Below are 11,433 nucleotides of genomic sequence, written 5' to 3'. Positions count from 1 at the left end.
AAGAAACAACACTCAAAAGAGAAGAGGATGAAGGAAGTACAGTAATCTGACTAATTTAATACTCCACAAACCTTTTGGGGTTGTGTTAAAGCTACATATTTCCTATCAGCCTACTCTTTAAAAACTTTCGAAATATACAAAAATAGGGAAATGGTTAAACAAATTACGGCAGATCCACACAAAGAGCCAAGTAATGAGATGCTCTGTGGCCATCATAAAAGCATACACAACATGGTATCATTTCCTAAGAATTATGTGGCTAGAAAAAAGAGGTGTAAGACATATAGAAAATGTAAAGAGTGATACCCCCGGCAAAGTCAGATTTCTGGTTTTATTTTTCCTTTAAAAGAAGAGAATTAAATAATGGCAATAATAGTAAAAACAAAACCTTATAATTTGTAGTTGCTACATAATAAATTTTGCTGTGTTGTGTGCTGTTTAACATAAAACTTAACCCCCAGCTCTGCTTAAAAGTAACTAACTCTCTGTAAAACCTACCTTATTTATTCTCCCCACATTCTCAGCAAAGTTCCCAGGTATCTCAAGACTCCTGTTTTTCTTGCTAACCAGCTGCAAGGTCACAGGGCAAGATAACACCAAAAGAATGTACAATGTGTTTCTCAAAGTGCTATTTTTCAAATGTAATGTACATCACCAGACATGTGACAGATTAATTAACTGTTCTTTGTCTGGCTTCTGTAAATCTATTAGATGCTATGTCATCCTGGATATATAAAAAGTACCCCATTTTCTCTCTCTGGGGCTCAGACTTGGGATGCTAATCTGCTAAGCCAGTGGCTTAGCCAGTGAAATCCTCCTGTTTCACCCATTGGTTTCTCTGGTCTCCTGGATATTCTGTAACATTTAAAAATAATATTTTCTAAAATGTGCGTAATAAACACTATCATTCATTATGTTTATAATAAGGAAAACCTAATACAATCATAGAAGCTACTTACAGAAACCTACTCATAACTTCCATTACTCATGGGACAAAACCCAAGCTCTCGGGGCCGCGTGGGTTGAGGCTGTGGCTTAGCACCTCTAATGCATCCCTCTACCAGGTTCAAGGACAGAGGTGCTGCCTTAGAGTTTCTAATCCTCTAACCCTGGGAAAGGCAATTCACAAAAGTCTTTCCAGATGGTTGGGAGAGAATCAAACTCTACATGTGTGGATGGAAGCAAATCAGTTCTTAGTTACTCAAATTGAGCATGAAAGTCAACTTACTTCCAGCTTTGAACACAAGTGTCTCACAAGGAGTGCCCTTGTCTAGGAGCCCTGGAAACCCCCAGGTCCTGAGAGGCAGCGCCAAGATCCCAGTGGCACCAACAGAGACATGCGGATCCCAACAGTCAGGATGAAAATGAGAGGCAGACGAACCAAGCTTACAACAGAGCCATCAGGAGAAGAGAGGGGGCGTCCAGAAAGAGGAAATGAGTTCATGGAGCTCCCAGAGGGTCTTCCTGACATAGTTTCAGCTCCTAAAAATTAGCAATCGTCTCCTCTGTGGAGACCCAAGCTGGCCTCATGTCGCCCCCGAAGGCAGTGAGCTATGTTAGGCATGTTAGGCAACGAAGCCAAGGCCATCTCTCCTGGGAGCCAGGGGGCATCTCCTGCTCCCTCCTCTAGGAATTCCCCAACCAGGTGGGAAGGATGATGCTCCAAGGCTGGCCCAGGATAGCTCAGCTGATGGAGACCACAGAGACCCTCCCTGCCCATGAGAGCGGGGGCACGGCTTCCTAATGAAATGCCTTCTGCGCTCAGGGCAGGGGATTTGGGCCCCGCAGCCTGGCCCAGCTCCCCCATGTAAAGGGCAAGGGCCCCAACCACTGCCTGCACCCGTCCCTGCACCTGGCTTCTTACCTTGGCAGACACCTCCTCATGTTTGGTAAAAGGAGACTTAACTTTTAGCTTCCCTGAAAATGACCACTGTCCTAAAGGGGTGTCCCACCACCACAGCCACAGGAGCCAGCGGCACCAAGAGCGTACATTTCACAGGGCCACAGGCTGCACAGGGCTTGTGCATGCACACAGCACCCCCACTGCACCCCATTGGCCCCAGGCACACAGCACCCCCACTGTACCCCACAGGTACCATGCATGTACACAGAACCCTCCACTGTACCTCTCTAGCCCCAGCATATTCACAGCACCCCCACTGCACCCCACAGGCCCCAAGCATGTTCAATGCATTCACATGGCACCACAAGGGCCCCACACACCCTCATAGCACCCACATAGCACCCCATGGGCCCCATGCATGCTCACAGCACCCCCACTACACCCCATAGGCCCCATGCATGCTCACAGCACCCCCACTACACCCCATAGGCCCCATGCATGCTCACAGCACCCCCACTACACCCCATGGGCCCCATGCACACACAGCACCCATCTTGTCCCATGCATGCTCACAGCACCCCCACTGCACCCTGTGGGCCCTATGCACGCACACAGCACCCATTGTGTCCCAGGCAGGCTCACAGCACCCCCACTGTACCCCATAGGCCCTATGCACACACACAGTACCCATCCTGTCCCATGCACGCTCACAGCACCCCCACTGCACCCCATGGACCCCAGGCACACACACAGCACCCATCGTGTTCCATGCAGGCTCACAGCACCCCCCCTGCACCCCATAGGCCCTATGTGCACACACAGTACCCATCCTGTCCCATGCACGCTCACACACCGCCACTGCACCCCATGGGCCCCATGAACACACACAGCACCCATCGTGTCCCATGCATGCTCACAGCACCCCCCCCCGGACCCCAAGCACACACACACTCCACCACCGCTGCACCCTATATATGCTCACATCACCCTCATTGCATCCCACGTGACCTCGCACCCCCACAGGCCCCATGCATTCTCACACATTCCCCACACCACACAGAGGTGCATGTGGATCTGGACCTGCTGTGTCCGGCCATCCCCAGCCAGCCCTAGAAGGAAAAGGGACTTGGGAGGTGCAGGCGGACAGAGGAAGGGGTGAGGCCCTGCCCTGTCCCAGCGCCCCCTGTGGACTGAACCATGTGGAGGTGGCGGCTGCAAGAGGGGCAGCAGGGATTCACTTCTGCCCAGCACAGATCCGTGGAAACCCCAAGGATGTGGATTATGGAGATGGGGGGCCACTGGTCTTAGAGCTGACCCCGGACCGTGCCTGGCTCTGGGAGGCCTGAAGGAGAGTGGCCAGGCTCTGCCCTTGTGCTTCTCCCACCTGAGGCCCTTGCTCCCCAAAAAAGGTGGCCAGTGGCCTTCGGCTATCCTAGAAACTGTGTAAGGCAGGAACGGGGAAGCCTGGGTGTCAGCTTCATACACCCACGCTCACTCCCGTGGGACCGGTTACTGAGCTGCTCCAGGACTCAGTTTCTTTGGCTGAACAATAGGCATAAATGGCCTATTTGGTCCCAGTGGCTGTTAAGGAAGGTGACCCCTGGTGCACAGAAGAGCTCCACACACCACAGCCATCTCCCCAGCCAAAATTGCTTCCCCAGAGGCCACGGACCCATCAGTAGCCCCTCAACCCCTGGTCCCCCAAGTGCACGACAAAGATGCCCAGGGCTTCTTTGGTGAAGGAAGAGTGGCTTCAGGCTTTAGCCCACAGTGCAGCTGGCACAATGCCAACAGGCAATGTGGCCAAGGGCTGGGCTCCCATCTGCGGGCCCACCCTGGGGACCGGGCGGCACCCCAGGCAAGCCGCCCACATCCCTGGAGGGTGCAGTCCACAGAGGGGACACACCACGAAACTCCACTGCGCAAAGCTCTTCTCTGATCCACACTCAGCTGAGCCACCGCCACCAGGGCCATGGCAGCAAGTGCTGTCTGTGTTGTGCACTACAGAGGGTGGGCTGACCTGCAGACCAATAACCAAAGGCCGTGGGGACTACAGGGCCAGGACTGCAGCCTCAGGCAGGCCTCCCAAGCCACCAGCAGACCCACTGACAAGGAAGAATGGCAGGGAGGCCAGCCATGCCTTGCTGCCCCTGCCCAAGAGCTGTGACTTGGAGCCAGCCTGTCCTAAGCTACCCCTGGAGGACCTCCCAGGCATGTGCAAGCTTCAGTTGGACAGCAGCTGAGCCCTGGCAGAGATGTGCCCCACAGTGAGACGGAGAAGTCCCTCTCCCTGCCTGAGCCTGGGACACCCTCTTGGGCATGATTTCCTCAGATGTTCTGTTCATGAACCAGTGTGGTGGTTGTGTCCTTAAAAACAAATCAGAAATCTAAGGCCAGGTGCAGTGGCTCACACCTGTAATCCCAGCACTTTGGGAGGCCAAGGCAGGCGGATCACTTGGGGTCAGGAGTTCAAGACCAGCCTGGTCAACACGGTGAAACTCCGTCTCTACTAAAAATATAAAAATTAGCCAGGCATGGTGGCAGACGCCTGTAATCCCAGCTACTCAGGAGGCTGAGGCAGGAGAATAGCTTGAAACCGGGAGGTGGAGGTTGTAGTGAGCCAAGACAGCACCATTGCATTACAGCCAGGGCTTCAGACTCCATCTCAAAAAACAAAAACAAGCCAGAAATCCTTTTCTCTGGTCTGTCCAGCCACTGTTCCACACAACTGTCTCCACACTGGGGTCACTACAGCCGTGATACCTGGGTTTGGGCTTCTTCTCTGGGCTCCTTCTACCTGCTGGGCCAAAAGGAAGCCATAGCCAGCCCTCGCAACACAGCCACCTGACTCCTGCATCACAGGCACACAGCTGGGGGCAGAAGGGCTTGGCCTGTGTGAGAAAGACCCCAGCGAAGGAGGGCAGGAGGCAGGACCTCCTTGGCCCTTAGGCACCCAGCCAGGGGCAGGCACTGCACCAATCCCAGAAAGAGCAGGACTCTACTTTCTCACGGTTGTGTCCCCTGGACTCCCCCTGGCTCAGGTGAAACAGGGGGGTCACTACTCAGCCACACTCACAGCCCTGCCCCCCTGGCAGCCCTGTGTCCACCACCTGCCCTCAAAGGACTTGTGGAGGCCAGATAAGAATCCACTACCTGGGCCCAGAACTCACTTGATTTTTTTCTCCGTGAGCTGTTCCAGGGCAGAGTGGCAGTCGTCCATCTCTTTCACAAACTCCAGGTTCCTCTTCTCGGCCATCTCCAGGTCCTGCCTCGCCTTGTCGCGCTCCCCCACCAGCTGCTCCACCTGCCCCCTGTCATAGGAAGGAGACAGGGTCAAACGGGACCTGACCCACCATGCCAGGCAGCTCTGGACCCTGCATCTTCGTCAATGATAGAAACCGGCACACTAACTGTACAGCGGGCGCTGCTCCACCAGCTGGCCCCTAAGGCAGTTTCTACAATTGCTATGCCCATTTTACAGATGTGTACACTGAAAGGGGCCACATGACTTGGCAAGGAAGGTTTCTAACCCAGGACAACTGAGTCTGGAGCTCCACAGCATGCCACATCCCTTAAGCAGCCCCAGAGTGTGTAGGACTTGGTCTGTGAGCCCTCTCATCAACGGCTGGGCTTGGATTGCAAGTACCTAATCCAGTAACCAGCAGGTGGCGGGCAGGAGGCCAGCCACCTGTTAGCCCTGCACGGGTATCTCAGCACCCACATGAGCACATCTCGGCTCTGGCCACCCTGACCTGACTGAGGTTCTGTGTAAATCACTGGTGGCAGCTGCTATTCTGGTGACTATTTTCCCACAGAAGGGGCTTTTCTCCCTCCCTGTACCAAGGCCAAGGTAGGGACCTGGGGAAGCCTTTCTCTGGTTCTATCTGCAGAGCTGCCTGAGGCCAGAGGCTCCACTGTCAGCACCTGGACAGATGCAGTCTTCAGACTCGAGATTTTGTTTTCTGCCAATCTTTTCTGCAGCTTCAGAACACTGACAAAACCACAAAAACAATCTTTTTGCAAATCTGCTTAGCAGACAGACTCAATGGTCAGCCAAACCAAACAGACCTGATTAAAGGGAATGGGTTCTCCGCCCAATGTCACGGGGCACTTTGTGACATTTGAAAAGCTCCTCTTCTTCTTCCTGCTGACGGCCTAGCCTGGAAGCCCCCTGGCACGGGAGGCAGCTGCAGGGCCCCACCTGGTGCTGGCAAGTACCTGCACCAGCAGGATGAGAGGGGGCTCAGGTCAGTCCCTTAGAAACCTCGATAAAGAGGGTTCAGCAGGGACCCCCGACATATAGATCCCAAGCACCTCACCAAGGGGGAGGAACGTCAGTGAGCCTTAAATTGTATGGATGCAGACACCCCAGGTGCTCAGGCCCCACCCAGTCCAGACACACAGATGAGTGGCCGCCACTTGCCTGGTCCATGGTCTGGTTCGGCTCTGTTCTTGTCCCTCTGTGAGCACGGGACCAGAGAGCACGGGACAGGCAGTATGCAGAGCCCTGCCCCAGGACTGGCTATGTGGCATGGACGAGGGCTGACTGGTGTCTTGTGTGTCTCAGACCCCCCTCCAGGCCCGCCTGGCCAGCCACACTGCCACGCTCCCCAGTCCCCTGCGGCCTCTTACTGCTGGTAGCTCAGCTCCTGGCGGTAGCAGGCCAGGGCTGCCTGCTGGACGGCACTGTCCACTGTCATGAGCTCGTTGTCAAGGGCCCAGGTCAGCTCCAGAAGGTTCACCTTCTCATCCACGCTGAAGTCCAGGCTCTGGAAGTAGCAAGCCTGGTAAGCAGGAGAAGCTGAGGGACTTCTCCAAGGATACACTTTCCTGCTCCCTCCCTGGCCCAGGGCCTACACCAGGACGGCTGTCCCAGGCAACATCTGTCCCTCTTGTGTGACAAGGTCTCTGTGTCTTGAGGTTCCTCTTCCATCCCAGGCAGCTCTGGGGGGCTGTCAATGCCCTGGTCCTCCTGCCTCTGCCTCAGGAGTGTGTAGGCCCAGGCTACACAGAGCTCCTCTCCCTGGACAAAGTGTCAGTCCCTGCAGGCACTTCATGGGGACTGCTGTGGAGGCTGGGGCACAAGGCCCTCCTCCCTCTGAACTCATCTGTTTTAAGAATGTGAGCCTTGGGAGCCCCCGCAATGAGGCCTGACCCACAGCTCATGCCACCAGGAAGAGCATGCAGAGATAGAAAGGGTCCCCACAGCAGCCCTCAGGCTTAGAGCCAAACAGCTTTCCAGAGCTGGGCATTTCTCCCCTCAGAACTGTGATGAATACACCTCATAAATTCAAAACAGCTGACATTTTACTGAAACAACAAAAACAGAACCACCCACATCCTAAGCCCCTCAGCTCAGAGGAGCGACAGCTAATGTTCTATCGCATTTGCTTTTTCTGCCTGAGTATGCCTGGCTCCTGCTTCCCACCTGTGGCTACAAACGCCCTACTCAGGCCAGCAGCAGGCACCATGGCAGAATGGCTGAAGCAGGTGCCAGGATGTGCCTGGCCCAGAGTCTCCTGTAAAGCGGAGACTAACCGTCCATGCTGCCTACTCCCCAGCAGCTCCTGAGGAGCAATGGCATCTTGGGAGAGGCTGGGGAGCCAGCTGGAAAGCTGTCCCTACACAAGCAAACGCTCCCTGCCATGCCACTGGACAGCACAGAGGGACAGGACCGCCACAGCAGCCTGAGGCTGGAAATGTTGACTGTGTTGCAAGGCAGATTTTGGCAACCATCTGTGATGGAGCGAGGGAGAAGCCGCCCAGGGTGTCTTCGCAGAGCAGCACCAGCAGCTCTAGCACAAATGGGAAAGCGAGTAAGTTCTGAAAGGGCAGAGGCAAGACGCACTCATCAGAGCCAGGGCACCCCCAGAGCCATGGAGTCGGGTGTTGGGCCTCTTGGAACCACGAGGTATATGCTCTCTGCCCTTCCTACGAGCGATTTTTGGTGATCCTGCCTCTGCCTCTGGCTTTCAGGACAACCGCAAGGCCAGCTGTGGAGGTCTGGCTTTGCCATCTGCGGGGACTCGGTAATGGCTGAGGTTAGGCCCATGAGGGACTTGGTCCGTGGAGTTGGGTGGATAGTTTCCAGGGCTGTCTGGGCTCCTTCCTGTATTGTCTGTGCTAACAGGAGATTTTCTGAAGGAATATAACAAAGCCTCTGTGAGTTACAGGGTGTAACTTCAGGAGTCCAGCCTCAGAGAAATGCTGGCACAGCAGCACGAGAACATCAATGCCCTATAAACGCTCAGATTTATCATAGGAAAAGTGAAGGGTCACACAAATTAGCAAGATACATGGTATAATACTAATTTTGCTAAAAAAATTTTTTTTACCCAGAATGTATATGAATTTCTCATGTGCCAGGGAAAAGCTCTGCAAGACACCCACTACACGGAATAGGGGGAGCCAGGCAGGTAAGCTTGCTTTCTTATTTAATAGGTTTTTGTACAGTTGACATTCTTTTTAACAATGGAAAGTGAAATTTGGAAATGAAAATATAAGTCTAGTTCACCACACCTCGTGACGCTGTCTTCCCTCACCGCACCCCATGAGGCTGTCTTCCCTCACCCACGCTGAGCCACTGCACACCTCTGCCCCTGCAGTTATTGTCAAATTGTGCCCAAGGCAGAGCTCCTTCCAAATCCCCAGGGCTAGCCCGAGTCCCTCTGGGAAGCCTAAGCCCATGAGGAGCTGTGGCCAATGCAAGGACCACGTCTTCGCTCTCAGGCAGCCCCAGAAGAACACGGAGGAAGGGATGCACCTCCTGACACCCGGCCCATGGCGGGAAGTGTCTGGGGTGACTTGGTGCCATAGAGAACAGCTCAATCAGCCAGGCAGGGGCGCTGGGAGAGTTTGCGCTCACTCTGAGCTCATCAGTAATTGCTGTGACAGTGTTGCCCAACAGACAGTGTCATCACAACCAAGGAGTGTCCTTCCATTCATCTAACCTCCTTGGCCCAACACTCAGAGGAAATGTCTAAGCCACTAAAGTCTACCTTCAAATGGATTTTCTTCACACTAGCTTTGTATTTTATTTCTTATCCTTTTAAATTAAAATGTTCTATATTTTAGTAGCAAAAATTGAAGAAGAAATGTCTCTACCTGGACTTCCCTGCATGGGATTCTCTGCACAGAGCACACACCCCTGCTGGGTCCCTGGCTTGGGGTGCTCCATCCATCATCCTCTGTAGCAGATGGTTCCCCAGGTCCCCTGCCCAGCTCAGGCATCACCCAGTTCCAAACCTGCAAGATCTCCCTGCCATTCTGAATCCCTTCCTGGGTCCACAAGGCCAGGACCTGCTCAGGAACAGCGAAGCCGGAGCCATCATCAATGCTGGAGAAGAGGCGCAGGCTGGAGCACAGGGAGACAAGGGATGAGGTCGTGGTGGTGTGGCAGCCGGTCTCCTCTGGGACCTGCATGTCAGGAAGACTCCCATAGTGCCCAGCAACCAAAGCCTCGCACCTGTGCACTGTTGATGTGCTCTCTGCCCTCACCAGCCTGTGCTCAGGGGACATCACAGGAACAGCTCATGCGATCATCCTCAGCTCCCAGAGGTCAGAGGTGCAGCCCCATCACATGACCTGTCCAAGGTCACATGAATCTACAGGTGACAAAGCTGCGATGTGCAACCAAGGCCCCTGACACCCAGGACTCTGAGGCCTTGCACCCACATGGCCCAACAGGCCAGCCCCGGTCATACCCATCATCACTTGGAGAAGGATGACAAAGTGGTTTTAACGTTCCACTCTTAAATTCACAGAGGTGGGCGCCTGGCCGCACAGAGGCAGGGGCCCACAGAGTCCATGCACCAGGTAAGTCTCAGCTGTGAAAAGCAGAAGTGCGCTGGTCCAGGCAAGGCGCACACGCCCCCAGCCCCTCAGAATGCAGCATGAGTGACTCATGGCCAAGCAGACCTGGGGTTCAACAATGAAGGCAAGCCAGCTCAGGAGGAATTTCCCCGACCCACACTGAGCATGACCTGTGGGACCTCATGTTGGTCTTCTGGCCTTACACGGCCGCCCGACCCCTTTCCGCAGTGCTGGCTCCTGAGTTTCTTCTTTGTTGTTCTCACTGATGTTGGCCTCACTGCAGCCTTGACCTCCTAGGTCCAAGCAATCCTCCTACTCAGCCTCCCAAGTAACTGGGACCACAGGCATGTGCCACCACGCCACCATTTTAAAATCTTTTGTAGAGATGGGGTCTATGTTGCCTTACCTTTTCTCAAACTCCTGGGCTCAAGTGATCTGCCTGCCTTGGTCTCCCAGACTGCTGGGACTATAGGCATGAGCCACTGTGCCCAGTCCTCATTGATTTTTTTCCCCAGATTACTAAATTATTTAGGTTTTCTTTTTAACTTAATTTATTTGAGATGGAGTCTCACTCTGTTGTCCACACTGGAGTGCAGTGGCACGATCTTGGTTCACTGCACCCTCCACCTCCTAGGTTCTAGCGATTCTCTTGCCTTAGCCTCCTGAGTAGCTGAGATTACAGATGTGTGCCACCACACCCGGGTAATTTTTGTATTTTTACTAGAGAGAGGGTTTTGCCATGCTAGCCAAGCTGGTCTCAGACTCCTAACTTCAAATGATCCACCTGCCTTGGCCTCCCAAAGTGCTGGATTACAGGTGTGAGCCACCACAGCCAGCCCTCATTGACTTTAGAGTCGGAAACCTAGATTCTCAGGTGTACCTACCCTCGGTACAGAACAGTGCTACTGGTCCTACAACACCACTCACGAAATTCAGACCAATTGTAGCAGCAAAGCGGCATCCAACCCCCAAGCAGCCATGCCCCGGTCTCCTCAAACTGCAGAGACCTGGTATTTGTGCAAGAGATAGAGCACGGGTTAAGGAGCACTTTCAGGACTAATGCTAGACAGATTCGATGGATCCTTCAGCAACTGATACAGTTTAGATCTGTGTTCTCACTTAAATCTCATATTAAAATGCAATCCCTGATGTTGGAGGTGGGGCCTGGTGGGAGGTGACTGGATTTTGGGGGTGGATGTTTTGCCACTATCCCTCTTGGTACTGTCCTCATGATAGTGAGTTCTCATGAGACCCGGTTGTTTGGAAGTGTGTGGCACCTCTCCCCTTGCTGTCTTGCTCCTGCTCTGGCCCTGTGACCTGTCTGCACCCCTTCACCTTCTGCCACAATTGTAAGCTTCCTGAGGCCTCCCCAGAAGCAGCTGAACAGACACTGGCCCCATGCTTCCTGCAGAAGGATAAGCTAATTAAACCTCTTTTCTTTATGAATTGCCCAGTCTCAAGTATTCCTTTAGCAATGTGAGAATGGACTAACAGAGAAACACTGCCCTCACCAGTCCACGATGGGGAGGATGGGAGGGAGTTTTCTTGCTGGGGCATATCACACAACACAGCAGTGGAGCTGCCATCTTTCTCACCTGAGCACTGCCTTCTGTAGCCCTGGGAGGTGATCACCTGAGCAGCACGTTCCTCATCTGAGCACTGCCTCCTGTAACTCCAGGAAGTGGGCACCTGAGCAGCCATGTTCTTCACCTAAACACTGCCTTCTGTAACCTCAGGAGGTGGGCACCTGAGCAGCCATATTCCTTACCTGAGCACTG

At 53.7% G+C, this 11,433-nt stretch overlaps 1 protein-coding gene across 4 annotated transcripts in view; it reads right to left on the bottom strand.

The window, feature by feature from the left end:
- NINL (ninein like) overlaps nt 1-11,433 on the bottom strand; it is an 85,721-nt gene that overhangs the window by 42,901 nt on the left and 31,387 nt on the right. For 2 of the 4 annotated variants that reach the window (XM_037743066.1, XM_017541424.1), the window contains exons 8-10: nt 9,089-9,259; nt 6,476-6,627; nt 5,014-5,154 (exon numbers count right to left, since the gene is read on the bottom strand). In XM_037743066.1, coding sequence (XP_037598994.1) covers nt 5,014-5,154; nt 6,476-6,627; nt 9,089-9,259 — 464 coding nt within the window. The remainder of the gene's footprint in view (nt 1-5,013; nt 5,155-6,475; nt 6,628-9,088; nt 9,260-11,433) is intronic. The other 2 variants (XM_037743067.1, XM_017541425.1) reach the window with 1 other exon arrangement.

The sequence above is a fragment of the Cebus imitator genome, unplaced genomic scaffold (genome assembly GCF_001604975.1).
Source record: "Cebus imitator isolate Cc_AM_T3 unplaced genomic scaffold, Cebus_imitator-1.0 Scaffold134, whole genome shotgun sequence".
In the NCBI taxonomy this organism is placed as follows: domain Eukaryota; kingdom Metazoa; phylum Chordata; class Mammalia; order Primates; family Cebidae; genus Cebus; species Cebus imitator.
The sequence above is the reverse complement of the archived record's forward strand: the minus strand, read 5'-3'. Positions and strand labels throughout refer to the sequence as shown.